The sequence below is a fragment of the Orbicella franksi genome, chromosome 1, assembly GCF_964199315.1.
Source record: "Orbicella franksi chromosome 1, jaOrbFran1.1, whole genome shotgun sequence".
Taxonomy (NCBI): Eukaryota; Metazoa; Cnidaria; class Anthozoa; order Scleractinia; family Merulinidae; genus Orbicella; species Orbicella franksi.
Genome location: NC_138145.1, coordinates 13,658,407 through 13,672,335, shown reverse-complemented (window position 1 = coordinate 13,672,335; position 13,929 = coordinate 13,658,407). Strand labels below are relative to the sequence as shown.

The 13,929-nt window shown below is 38.8% G+C and overlaps 2 protein-coding genes across 2 annotated transcripts; one reads left to right on the top strand and one right to left on the bottom strand.

Annotated features, from left to right (window-relative positions):
- The first annotated feature begins 106 nt into the window (after window positions 1–106).
- Window positions 107–6,293, top strand: LOC145477961 (NMDA receptor synaptonuclear signaling and neuronal migration factor-like). Its single transcript, XM_081455844.1, has 13 exons — window positions 107–467; window positions 644–708; window positions 1,608–1,908; window positions 2,122–2,190; window positions 2,726–2,916; window positions 3,104–3,177; window positions 3,411–3,458; window positions 3,767–3,841; window positions 3,996–4,029; window positions 4,360–4,430; window positions 4,855–4,934; window positions 5,316–5,494; window positions 6,089–6,293. The coding sequence occupies exons 1-13, from the start codon at window positions 403–405 to the stop codon at window positions 6,175–6,177; spliced, it is 1,341 nt and encodes a 446-aa protein (XP_081311970.1). The 5' UTR covers window positions 107–402; the 3' UTR covers window positions 6,178–6,293.
- Window positions 6,294–6,864: 571 nt separating this feature from the next.
- On the bottom strand, window positions 6,865–13,087 carry LOC145478052 (trans-L-3-hydroxyproline dehydratase-like). The gene is made up of 2 exons (XM_081455953.1): window positions 9,423–13,087; window positions 6,865–7,128 (listed from the first exon to the last, which is right to left on the bottom strand). The coding sequence occupies exons 1-2, from the start codon at window positions 10,212–10,214 to the stop codon at window positions 6,865–6,867; spliced, it is 1,056 nt and encodes a 351-aa protein (XP_081312079.1). The 5' UTR covers window positions 10,215–13,087.
- Window positions 13,088–13,929: the final 842 nt, after the last annotated feature.

Sequence of the window (13,929 nt, the reverse complement as noted above, 5' to 3'; positions counted from 1 at the left end):
CGCGCCTAATGAGCGGATGTCGTGATATCATTGTTGCCCCGACGTTTTGTTCATTGATGCAGAACGTACACATAAGCCCCAAGAACAAAGGAGTTGCTTGGTGACCAAGTACGTCCTCATGGAAGGTTTTGAGAGTACGTGACGCGTTTGAAAAGTTTCTTGCGATTGCTAAGGACATTTTGTATTTGCACAAAGAGTGAAAAATCTCGTTAATACGCTTGTGCACGTCAATGTACTTTGAAGAGAGCAATGGAGTCCTTTGTGTGAGTGACATCTCGGCGGGTATTTGAGGTTACATGGAAAGGGCGTGTGTAAATGACTGCAACATCATTCAACGTTTACAAAAACATGTATCAAGAGGACTAAATTGAGAAAGAAACGTGAGGCTGGAAGAGCTTAGACATGGGTGCCATAGTCTCTCATCGCAAGGGCCAGAGAAGAATATCGCGAGTTGAGCAGAAGGCAATGTAAGTTTGATTCCTTCTATGTTTGTACTGATCGAACACGATCGAATTCATGTGCTGATTACAATTTGCGTGTTTGCTTGTGAAATGTCATGAATCAAATATAAATTCGTTTTATTTAAGAGACCCTTTAAAAACAATTTCATAACAATTCATGTGTCTTTCATTTATCTTTGAAGAGCGGTCAGTGCATTCTCCACACAATCTGCAAAAGTGGATGAAAATACCAGGCAGGAACAGGAAAGTGCGTATAAATTAATTAACAGTTGTCTGAATTCACTCGAGCTGTTTATTGAGTGTCGAAATTATAAAAAGAAAAGTACGTGATTCATCTTTTCTTTAAAACACCAGCCTTCTTGTATTTGTTCTACACAGTTTTGTACAGCAGACTTAAACTCCCGTGTCGTACTGTTTTAATACGAAGTGATGTTTACTGACTACTTTGTTAATTGATATCAAGCATGCCCAATATCTCAACACAAAGAAAATAAGCTATAAAGCCTTTGAGCGATATCAGGTTCAATACTAAACTGGATCATCGTCAGGAAGATGGTTGTCTCAAAGTTAGAGTTTTCTGTTCTCTCGTAGAGTAGCAAGTTTCATTTTCTAAACTACTAATTAAGGTCACTGGGTACATGAGCTAATCCCATTACAAAATGCTATTAATAATCCATCAGGCATCGAATTTGCTATCAGCTTACTTCAAGTTCATTTGATACACTAGCTAGCTACTTATAATGCTTACAATTGCTGGGGCTGATACAGGATTTTAGAGAAGGTTGTTTGATTTCTGCAGATACACCACATTTTCCATCATCTTCCCACAGTGATGAACATTAGTCAAACTTTGTACCTGATCCTGGACTGGAAATAAATTTTCATCCCAGTTCTTGCAGTGAGCCAGCAGATTTCCTGCAAGCCTCAGATTTCGTACAGAGAGTCAGATAGCTAGTGTGCAGTATGCTTATATCTTGCATACTATTTAAATTCATTCACACAGTTAACAGCAGTGTACTTTGTCCTAGATATTCCATTTTGTCTGAGTGCCTGGAATTGATTCGCCTTCAAAGAATTACAATATTCCTCATTATTTTTAAAGAAAATTATTTATTACTAGTTATTCCTGTCTCCAATCTTCATTAGCACCTGCCCAGCCACCGGCTCAACAGAACAGTCCGGCCACAACACAGAGCAGTACCAATATTGCAGTGGCATCATGGGGTGAAGGGATAGTAGGCACATCATCTCATGCCTTGCATGATAAGGGCGTGATCTCATCCAGGGGTGTGGAACGTGAAGTAAAATCTAGCAAAGATATGTACCCATCATTAAAGCCCAAAACACCTGATCCAAACAAGAACATTGAACTGTATACAGGCTTCGCTACAGTGACACCAATACCAACACAACCAGACAAAGAAGAGGCAGCTATAACCATACAAAGGTACTTCATAAAGATCTTTGATCTTGTCAATTATGTGATTTTATGTTTAATGATAACCTTGAATGCATGATAAAGTATATCCAAGTGTTGTTTCAAAATATAAGGCAAATCTAGAAATCAGTGGGAAAATGGCATTTCCATTTAAGGGTTAGGGTCTTACTGTTTAGATTTTTATTTCTAATTAACTAACAGGATTTATTATTGATGTCACAGGCATGTGAGAGGGTATCAGTCCAGGAAACTACTCAAACAGCAAGAATTTTCAGCTAAAATTATTCAGCGGTATGTATATATTCTGATATTCTATATGTTTGTTTTGAAATATTATTAACTTGTTCTCAGTTACTTTCTTGGTTAACTAATTCCTCAGCTGTGAAATAGTTGCACAGCAGTATAATGCTTCCATTAATGACAAAAAACATGTTTAAGTCTCCATTTATCCCCTTAAAGCTAAGGGAGGAAACCATGTTGTTAGATAATTGAAGCCTAAACATTCTATGAATGCACAAAGTCTGGAGACAAGCACTTCTAATTAGCTCTTTTTGGGTTGTGTCATGATTTTAACATGCATTGCAAAGGGTTTTTCATTGGTGTGGAATTGTTCTTATCAACTACCAGATGATTTTCAATGATCTTCCTTTGAAGACTGTAGAATGCACATGATAAAATAAACATTTCTGTTTTCTGGGTATATTGCTTGTCACTCGCCGTTAGCATGCTTAAGCCACCCCCTGCTTCACTATTGTAAAAGTAAGGGTACATGTAATTCAAGTTATACAAAAACATTCATTTTGATGACCTACATTTAACTCATCAGGGGCTACCGGAGGCACCAAAAAACAAGAACTGACAAAAGTGATCCAAATCAACCAGACACTTTTAAAGAGGATGAAGATGATAGTGGTAACGACAGTGACGATAACGACAAGAGGAAGAAGTCTGAATACAGGAAGCCATGGAAGGAGTCAACTGTTGCTGCTCCTATCATTGACTCTGATGTAAAAATTGGTAAGATTGTATTTCTAACTAGATCACATTACTTTAGCAAAATGGACAATCAAAACAGTCAAATGAGAAGCATCCTGCTGAACTGTATAACACATGAAGTTGTATAAAGCTACTGTAAAAGCCACTTGAAACCCGACATTCCTTTCTTTCACATAGTTGTGTGTATACCTGCCATATATTTTCTCAGGAGAAAAAACTAAAGAAGACTTCAATATGTACCAAGAGGACATTACAGACTTAAAGTGGAAAACAGAACAACAGGTATGTAATAGTCATTGTCACCGGTATTATGTGTGGGGCTCTGGTCATGCAGTGTAAGTGGCATACAAGCATACATGCATACATACAGATGTTGTACGGACAGTTGCATGAAGTTTAGCTTAATGGGTTACCAAATTTCCTTAGGTATGGGGCTCTCCTCATGTGCCCTCAATGCACAGGAGCACCATCATACATCATAACAACTACTAATTTGTTTCCTCTGATTGAATTAGTTGGAGATGACAACAATGGGAGATGATTATGTTCCTCCACGAATAGTGGTAAGTAATATTGTGAGTGGTTATAATAGCAATTATGCATACATTTACTGTTCTTTTTACATAATTTTCATATTTATTGTTTTTATTTAAGTGTATTGAAGTTCTTTACTCTCTACTCCCTCTTGTTGTCTCTCTACTATTTCCATTTAAATATGATTTATGGTCTCCACCAGTGATTTTACATATCTAGTGATCATCACTTTCATAAAAATGGGAAATGGGAATCCTCTTCACTAAGAACAACTTTACCATTACAATCAAGATCTAGTGGCAATTTTAATGGACTCTTCTGAATTAAATTACCCAAGGTCATTGCCTCCAATGTTCCAAGATCTGATGTGCTAGAAAAGATTGTGAGAGATGATGTTCTCAAGATAACTTATGTAAGTAATTATTAATTTATTACATAATTTAGTTATTATATTACCTGATGGTGTACGATATATCTCGGCCAATCAGATTGCAGCATCTGCATTAGTATACCAGTTGAATTCCACTAAAGTTGATAATTATTCATCATACTTTTTCCTTTTTTAGGATTTCTCCACAGCAACACTTGAAGATGTGTTAGGTATTCACAATAAATCATTATATTTATTTTTTAACTTTACTTTAAACTGGGAAGTAAACATCTGCATTTTCCACCAAAGTCATAGGTTAGTGTTAAGACAAGATGCACTGCAACTGAGGAGTCATTTTAGAGGCCAGAAATTTTCTCACACTTCAAAATTGCTAAATATGAACATGAATGTGAATTCCTCTAACTTTGCACTTATGCCATTATTTCATGTTAGGTACTTTGATTAATAGTGCTGTTGTGTAACTTCAGGTCTACATTGCTTAAATTTTTACCATCCCAACCAGAACCATTGATACCTAAATACCCTTATCACTTCAACAGAAAAGATTGCAGCTGTGCTGGAAAATTTCCAAAGTAGAAGTAAAGCCAGATCAATAGCATTTGTTTGCCAGGTAAGTTCAACAATCCTCATTAAAAGGATGAGAGTGAGAAGTATTTAAACAGCAGCATAGGATTTGTCATCATCTGGCTCAGGGGTTTCATTAATGTCTTCAGCAAGAGGGCACCTGGTTTTCAAAGGGAGGCAAAACTTTTCTGAATTGTTCCTCTAAATGGTTCAACCAAGCAAGCAAAATCATCCTCAGAGCTTGTCAATTTGCCCAGTGCCTGCTAAGTGGCCCATAATAGAACCACTGGTGGCTAACAAAGGTCATACAAACTAAGTGATTGAACTGAGATTTCATCGTTAAAATTTTATGAAGTTCTGCGAAGAAGATCAAAGCAGTAGTTTACATACGTTTGTCAAGAAGTAACTCTCTCAGATTACCACCAATTTTCATTATGTAGTCATCTTTCCTGCTTTTGTTTTGACATCAGGGTGGTCCTGGCTTCTGCAACCCTGTGAAGGGAAAGATGTTCACCAAAGCCAAGTTGAAACAAGATGAAGAAATAAGCGGGTACAGTGTCACAATAATTATTAGTACCTTACATAATGGCAATATTGAACCCAAGGAAGTCTGATGCAACACATGTGAACATGATGTCAGGAACATCTACAATTTGACCCAGTGTAAGGCCAACCTTATTTCATTCCCAGATCTGACTCTGTTTGATGCTGAAAGGTAAGATCTGGAAAAGTTTGATACTACACCATTTTGTATTGGCCACTTGGCTGTGGGAGATCAGGGTACAAGATTAGGTCCAACCATCAATGGGTGGGGCATGTATTAAAGGTCGCTTTTTTGTGTGGTTTTCTGTTACAGTCAGCATGAAAAGGAGTAGGATAAATCGCTATGATCTACCACTGACTTTAAAAAACTCTGCTCTTGATTTCACAGTTTCTGGAAGAATCTTGGTACATACATGTCCAAGATAGATCCAGAGCAGACAAAGATACACTTCATTGGTAATAATGTGACTGGAAATAAGAAAGGAGAAAAATTAATGAAGTTCCTTTCCAAAGCAATGCGACCATCAAAGGTCAAGGTTGAATCCCCATTGGAACTAGGGCAAGCAGGTGGGTGATAGACAGTTTGTCACTTCCAACAAATAATGCACATTCAGAGGTGTCTGATCAGGTGTAAGGATGTTAGGATGCCATTAGAGTCACCTTTTCAAGTGAGGCTATCATGGTATTGATGATAAAGAAGGTCGGAGGCAGCAAACAGGTTAGCTGGGTGCATGCGACATGTATATGTAAGCTGAAACCACTTGTGGTTGTCACAGGTTTCTTGAACGGCACATAGACTCATGACTTGAAATTAGCCCAAGATTCAAGTTGACTTGTACTGTGCGAAAATATCCACTTGAATAGTCAGACTTCAAGATTTCTCCCATGGACCCAACAGGTTAAGACATCATTACACAAATCAATTGGTGACTCTCAGATGGAAATGGTTAAACTGACCAATGAAGTTGATGTCCCTCAAATCAACATAGCATCACTTCACAGGCAGACTGTATTCAATTTGGTACTTTCTCCTTTAAGTTTAAGGTAAAGCTTGCTGTAATATAGTTACACATGACACAGAAACTATCCCTCAAAAAGAAATATGTTCTGTCATTATTGTAATAATTTATTACTTTTGGTAACATGCTACTTCCATTTTAGGCAGAGAAATGCTGGCACTCTATTTTGATTATGACAAGTACAAACTATGGAAAAGCAGAATGCACTCCAAGGTTTCATTCAAGGTGTAATTTTAAATGCAAAGCCTCTACTTGACAAATCATTGCAATTATCATTATTGAGTTTGCTAGTCTACTGTATAATTTACCTGGATATTGTAAACTACACTCTATTTATTTCGCACATATTTTAGACAAGTCAGAACAGTGAAATTGTAATAAATAATAATATAGTGTTCTCATTGTAAGGTAGCCTCAAATTGGAAATTAAATGAGTGGGTTGCAAGTTACGATATTTTGATCAGTAGGTCATCTTCACTTCATTAACTAAGCCCCATAAAACCATAATTTGCCATGTGGTTTTACGGTTACATAAAGTAGTTGTCAACAATGGTTCTGACCTTCTCTAGTGGAATAATTCTTGAAATGAAACATACAAAAAAACTAATAAAAAAATAAAAAAACTATCATACTTTAAATTATTTTGAGGTTTGCTTCTACGAGATGATACATGAAATTCTTGTACAAATAATTGTATTTAAATAAATACTATAATAAGTGAGCATGATGTACATAGCCTTTATAACAATGATATCAGCTGTAACATTCCTAAGTATTTTTATTACATGTATTTAAAATACCTAAGTTCAACTGTTGTAATTTTGATTGACCACCTTTTGGTGAGAAGTAATAAAGCTATATTTATACCCTACTTGTTCCTAAATAACATAATTTACTTGCAAGGTCTTGCTTGACATTTCATTTCAGTAGAAATCCTTCCCTAAAAGGATCATCCTTCTCCACTGAGAAGGTGCATTTCCCAGTGTAATAAGCATGGCCTGCCACCTCTACATGAACTGCATCAAAGTCCCCACACTTAGTATCTTTTACAGCTTGAGCAGTAAATTTTGAACCAACCAGGCCCTGCTCAAAGACACGTAGCTGATGCAGACCAATCTGTTGACGAGCATACTGCACAGCAATACGAGCTGTCACTCCAGATCCAGTTGGGCATCTGTCAACCTGAATATTAAAAACGTTTTAGCCACAAAAACCATGCCAAAAGGGTATACATTCACCTCCTATAGACATGTAATCCTGCATGTAACAATCCTTCCTTACTGCATGACGTGCCAGCATAATGCCTCTGTAGGATCCATGGTACCTAACAATAGATGCTTACCCTTATACATTTGGGGGAATACATTGATACACATCTTAATGAGTTCTGGTCAAATTTCTTGGGATTTTTTCTCTTTTTGGGGGGGGGGGGGGCAGGCAATGCCTTATAATCTCTACTTTAATTTGGCAAAGCCAAGAATGTCCTGGGCTTGCCAGAAAAAAATTAGTCTCACTACCTTGCAAGCTATCCATTGAACTATTTTGTCACACAATGTTGGTAGTGATACGCCACTTTTCTGTGGCTTTTTGACCCCTTCTAGCCAGAGATTTCTTTTCCCGCAAAAAAGGATGAAATGAAAACAAATACAAATCATTTCAATCTGATTATCTGCTTGTTGTGGGCAAACAAGTCAGAACTCAACATGTCAATAACTTTTTGTAGTCTGTTAATAAACTATTCACCACAGGGTGATTAAGTTCTCCCTCTTTCAGCACTTAAGGCTATTGTTTAAGCAGTAATTGCAAAAGCAGAACTTTCCAAAATTCAAATGGAACTTGCCAACTTGTTTGCACATCGCTTAATTTGAGCAAACTGTCAATTGATATTGAAGAGAACATCTGGTTTGACTGGAAAAGAATAAGACATGCTATGACAACTGTAGCCATAGGTACCGGTAACTGTTTCCACAGGTTTTTCAAGTTCTCCCAAACTTTCACAAATGCTTCTGTAATCATAACACTGGGGCAGATACTGGATTTTAGAGAAGGGGGTGCAAGATACACAGACTGCTGTGGTCCTCGGAAATGGGATTTGCGACATTCTGAGGCCAAGTCAGTGTGTTGTAATGTCTCCTTTTTAAATTTAGGAGGATCGACTGACCCACCCTTCTCGATCTGTCCTAGTACCTTATTGAATGGGTTTTTATTTCAAAATAAATATTAAATTTGAATGGTCTTTGCAAATTATAGCAAAAGTTTTAACATCACAGCAATCATTTCTCAATGTGCCTTGCAAAGAGTGTTTTGTGATGACATAAAAGCCAGCTACATTCACAGGCCACTCTTTCCCTCTGCCCCAACCCTTCCTCCTACATATGAACAAATACTCACACCCAAATCAAATTGCATAAAATTAATAATAACTGTTCTCCAATCAACATTGAAACTGGGAACGTTACTGGCTCGTCACTCTAAAATCACCTAGCTTACAATAGTATTATACATAACCAGCCAAACCACAGATACAAAATCTGTTTCTACAATATTATTTATATAGTACCATGTTCTAATATCTTAAAATTACACAATCATCTGATAACTGTCAGATTCGTAATAAATGATTTACCTTTTGGTCCTTTTGTTACACGTTTGAAAAGGATTGAAATGAATTTCAAAAGAACTGATCTTTAATGATCCAACTGAAAGCTCCTTGATTGTGCAATTTCATTGGTTCAATAAAGGTAATAGTTTCTCCCCAGCGATTATTTGTCATTTAAATTGTACACCTGTCATGAATAACAAAATAATGCAGCTCACTAAGTGATCTAGGAGTGACTCCCATATGTAAATGAATCACCAAATGGTCGGTATTGTTGATAAGATTGAAAAATTAAACGGGTTTTCACCTGCCCTCAAAACCACTGAGGAAGATACAGTTTTTCTAGCCAAACCCAATCTTGAAAATATATCAAGCGATGCAACAACCTTGGTTTTCTATGACAACAAGGTTTTGTAGAAAACTGAAATAAAGCTCAATGCAGCCTCGATAGAAGCTCACTGTAAAGTCATAGACAAAGCACTCAAATATTCAAGTTAAATTTTTTGATCTCAGCTGTATCTTAGAACTGACCATTGCAAACACAGTACAGAGAAATCTTGTCTCTTTTTTTCACTTAATTTATCACTGTATTTCTCCTCAGATAATGGTTCAGTACTTCTGAAAAAGTACAATCTTAAGTAAACTCCTCGAGCTGCGAAAGGCAAACAAATTCCGCGAAAATTTAAATTTCAAACTCCCCTCATGTTTGATCACGAATCAGAACGCGATAGAAAATATAAACTTCCTATATAAGTTTCCTAACAGAAATTCCATTTGGGGTAATTTCACACAAGAATAACACGGACTACACTGGAGGAGTCAATAAAAGGATAATCACCTTTAAAAGCTTCACTTATTTTGGATTTAGAAGCCTTACCTCGCTGTCGGCAAAAACACAAACGTTCGCTGTTGTCTCCTGTGGATCGCCATTATACATGTTTTTTCCATCGGTTATGATGGTTCCGTACAGAAAAGCTAGCTCTTCGCTGTCTGGGTGATGCAGCCTAACTTGACTTTTGGCCGCATTGGTGATCACATTGGCAGCATCCACGATCTCGTTTATTCGGGAAGATCGCACGTCAACACCCAATCGGTCTCCAGGGACGATGGCGTAAAAAGCACCTCCAAACCCAATGTCAACTTTCACTTTGCCAAACCTCTCCGTGTTGATCTCGACGTCAAGCCCAAACGCAAATGCAGGGACAGAAACGAAGCGAACACGGCCTGATTTTCCTTCTTCTATATCGACTAAAGCTTTCACCACGCCGCAAGGGCACTCGATAAACACAGGTACTTCACCAACACTCGAACGCGACACGTCTGTGCTGAGAAGCCCCGAGTCGACAGCGTATCGACCAAGAGCGATAACAGCGTGTCCACACATCGTGCTGTATCCTTCGTTATGCATGAAAAGCACTCCCAAATCGGCCTTTTCGCTGTGTGGTTGGACGATCACAGCGCCATACATATCATAATGTCCGCGAGGTTCGAACATAACCAGCTTGCGAAGGTGATCGAGGTGTTCGCGAACGTACCGTCTTTTGTCCAAAATTGTGTCTCCTTTGATCTCGGGGTAGCCGGAAACTATTATTCTGAGTGGTTCGCCTCCTGTGTGCATCTCAATTGTAGAGATTTCGGGGCCGTTTTCCTCCATAGTTATTGAAGTCATTGAATGCAGCGAAAGATTCTAGCAAATTTTTAGCTGATTTCCAAACGTCTAAAGACTTCCGGTCGGTGGACCTGGGGCGCGCATGTCCCGCTGTCAAACAAAAAGGCGGGAAAGCAATCCCCAGCAGGAGTGACAGTGGATAAGGACCAGCAGGCTCAATCATATGGCGTGTTTTCAGGGTCAAAATTAAAACCTAACTTTTCCACCTTTCCTTACTTGCTAAGTAAAATGTCTGTCATTTCCTGTCTTTGAAATTAGACAGTACGCATCTCTTTTGACCTCCGAAACAATACATTCCGCGTTTCCTGAATACTAAAATCATAACGTCCGGCATATTTTGACCTTTGAACAAAATTCTCCGCGTTTCCTGACTTCTCTCGAATTTTAAGTCCGGCATGTTCTGACTTTCAATGTAATTAGTTACCAAATACCGTACTACTTAGTTTAAACATCTCAACTAAACATCCCATGCCGGCACCTGACAAGCCATTTAGTTCATAATGAAATCTCGCTGCTGAGCCGACATTCTGATTTGCAAAATTTGTAAATGCGCGTTTTCTGACTTCTCGATTCTACCAGGCGTCTTTTCCGCGTAGGCGTGGATCCTACAATAATACACATAACATGTGATCAGGGTTTTCAAATTGAAATAAAGTAGCAGGAGGAAATCATAAAGTAGGCGGCACACTCTAGGGTCATGATAAAGGAGGCCACACGTGTAGAGGAGTGCCGGAATGGCTTACCTCCTCCTGCACGGGGGAGGGGGGGGGGGGGGAGGGCAATGGGGTGAAGACCGTGGAAAATTTGAAAATCTATTTGTCTTGAGAAGCATTTTGATGACTGAAAAGTGATTTTGTTGGAGGCTACTGTACACTTTATTTTAACAAGGGTTTATTAAAAATTCCTTGAGGGGAGTCCATATTCTGCCACTGCTTGTTGGAAAAGGCCAAGAACAGTAGCTGCGGTATTCTTTGTTCCAGCCCTAAGGTATACAGGAAATCTTGTGTATCCATCAACTCCACCATGCACTACAATCTTCCATCTGAAACTTAAAAATACATGTGTCCATACTTTGCTGTCCTTTCATGGATTCTGTCCTCACTACCAACAACTAGTCTCCTTCGTAGCCGTTTTTTGAGTGTCACCCAACGCTTCTTTGAAGAGAGCGTTGCGTGACATCCCCCCCCAAAAAAAACCGGCTGGAAAGGAGACTAACCAACAACCACCTGTATTAGAAACTAGGCGCAATAAATCTGAATAAATTTTATTTATAATCAATTACGAATAAGGTTCACCTGATCAATTTATGATTCCCGTCTATGTGCCATAGTGCAAGTGGCCCACTAACACAGTACACAGCTCTTGGTGTAAGGAATAGCCATCTCACTGCAAGTCCCTCCGGATCCGTTCTTTGCATGCATTCTCGGGTCTCAGCTGGAGCACATTTATATTGCGCAACACTAGCTGCGATTGTACCCTCCGATATCCCGCATCTGGAAAATCCCTATGAAAGAATCTTACAATGTTATCAAGGTCATCATCACTAATTGTAATGAACACTATATCGAGGCTTCTCTAATTAAGTGAGTAATCTTAACTCTTTCTGATTCGCCAATTTGTTGCTTAGCAATGACGTCATCAATTTTTACACGTGAACGTATATAGATAGTGTTAGCGACATATTCCCGCCAGTAGTTCAAGTTTCAGTTATCGTGCGTGCACAGTACGTGTTTTCAAGTAAATTAAGTTTTAAGCTACCCTTGACTATTTAGAGTGCAAGCGGGAACCGATGTGTAAGTACAAACTATTTTCTATGCTTGCTTTTTAGTATAAGTTTCAAGTTTTGACGTTTTTTAACCTTAAGTACCTTTAGTCTCGGTTTTTTTATACAACAGCCTATTGTACTAAGTCCAACACGTGGCAGAGCCCCAGTTTTCAAAGTTTTTATTTCATCTTGTTTTTAGCGATAGATCTTTATAGTTCACACTCCCCCTAGCTTAGGTTTCTATTTAGCAACTGTCCTATAAGAATCTCTGGTAATTCAGTTAAGTCCTTTCCTTGCTAGTAAATTCCCACATCGCTTTCAGTGGCGCTCACGCAAGCACGTTTTTATCGCATCGTACAATTTTATTGCTTTCAAGTTTTTAAAGTATTGTCATTTATTGTATTAGGACAGTTAGCAGTATGCGTATCTGCTTGGGATCACTGATGATTTTAATTGTATCTTTACTGGGAAGTTTGACTGGAAGTATTGTCATATCGCAGTTACGATTGGAATGTTCGCTATTATTGTTTCGTGACTCTTGTCATCTTGTAATCTTCTATTATCTAGTAATTAGTTTATTCATTACATTATATTTCAGTTTACGTTCGATTATCGTCAATTAAATCACCGTCAATCACGGCTGATTTTCCGTGATCTCTGGCTTTATTCGATTAGTAAAGCATCTCCCACACACGCTAGTCTCATCGCGACAAGTTGTCTAGCAAGTGACAATTCGGCCTTTCAACAGTCGCTGTGAACCTGACGTTACACTAATGATTGTCGTCCTGTCGGTAATGGAGATATTGTACTCCCGCATACGTCTTTTTATGGTACTCTCACTCACACCAAGGCTCTGGACATGTCGGGTAAGTTGATTTCATAATCGGCAAGATATTGCAGCTGCTCCCGTGGAATCTCGAACCTAGGACGCCCAACCGTTCTAGACTGGTTTGCTACTGCTGGGGAGGAATGATACCAATTCCGCTCTACCTCCGACAACATTCGCGTCACAGTGGCGAGTGAGGGTCGAACTGTATCAAACACCTGCATGTTGTCAGCAAGTCGAACCAAATGGCGAGAAATTTGTTCCAATCGGAACAGAACATAATCAGCCTCATCTTCACTAACTGTGTCCTGTTGAAGTCTCCTCGCAAGGTCGAATGATGTATGGCGTCAAGACTGCCCAAGAATTGCTCTTGTGCCGTCGATTCCATTCATAAATCCCCGGGAAAACCCCCGGCCCCCTTGGGTCCTGGCATTAGGTTTGCATCAGGGGATCAAGGCTTACGCGGAAAAGACGTCTGGTAGAATCGAGAAGTCAGAAAACGCGCATTTACAAATTTTGCAAATCAAAATTTCGGCTCAGCAGCGAGATTTCATTATGAACTAAATGGCTTGTCAGGTGCCGGCATGGGATGTTTAGTTGAGATGTTTAAACTAAGTAGTACGGTATTTGGTAACTAATTACATTGAAAGTCAGAACATGCCGGACTTAAAATTCGAGAGAAGTCAAGAAACGCGGAGAATTTTGTTCAAAGGTCAAAATATGCCGGACGTTATGATTTTAGTATTCAGGAAACGCGGAATGTATTGTTTCGGAGGTCAAAAGAGATGCGTACTGTCTAATTTCAAAGACAGGAAATGACAGACATTTTACTTAGCAAGTAAGGAAAGGTGGAAAAGTTAGTTTTTAATTTTGACCCTGAAAACGCGCCATACAATCAACCGCTAATACATAGTGCCCAATCATCAAATTATTTCTCCTTTATCTTTATTGACATTTTATTCTTCTCTAACACTAGGGAGCTTTAGATTGGACTACGAGTACGATTTTCGATTTTCAAACCAGCGACGTTTCCAGAGCTCGCGCTCTTCATGTTGGTTTTAGGTAGAGAGGGTAGCTCATGGGATGAAATGGGCATAGGATGTGATAATGTGAAGCCTGCAAAG

Excerpts from the sequence above, each read along its gene's own strand:
- LOC145477961 (XM_081455844.1), top strand. The coding sequence starts at position 403 with ATGGGTGCCATAGTCTCTCATCGCAAGGGCCAGAGAAGAATATCGCGA. Across the intron at positions 2,917-3,103 it reads TGACTCTGATGTAAAAATTG|GAGAAAAAACTAAAGAAGAC; the intron begins GTAAGATTGTAT and ends ATATTTTCTCAG. Across the intron at positions 4,935-5,315 it reads CAAGATGAAGAAATAAGCGG|TTTCTGGAAGAATCTTGGTA; the intron begins GTACAGTGTCAC and ends TTGATTTCACAG.
- LOC145478052 (XM_081455953.1), bottom strand. The coding sequence starts at position 10,214 with ATGACTTCAATAACTATGGAGGAAAACGGCCCCGAAATCTCTACAATT. Across the intron at positions 7,129-9,422 it reads GTGTTTTTGCCGACAGCGAG|GTTGACAGATGCCCAACTGG; the intron begins GTAAGGCTTCTA and ends TTTAATATTCAG.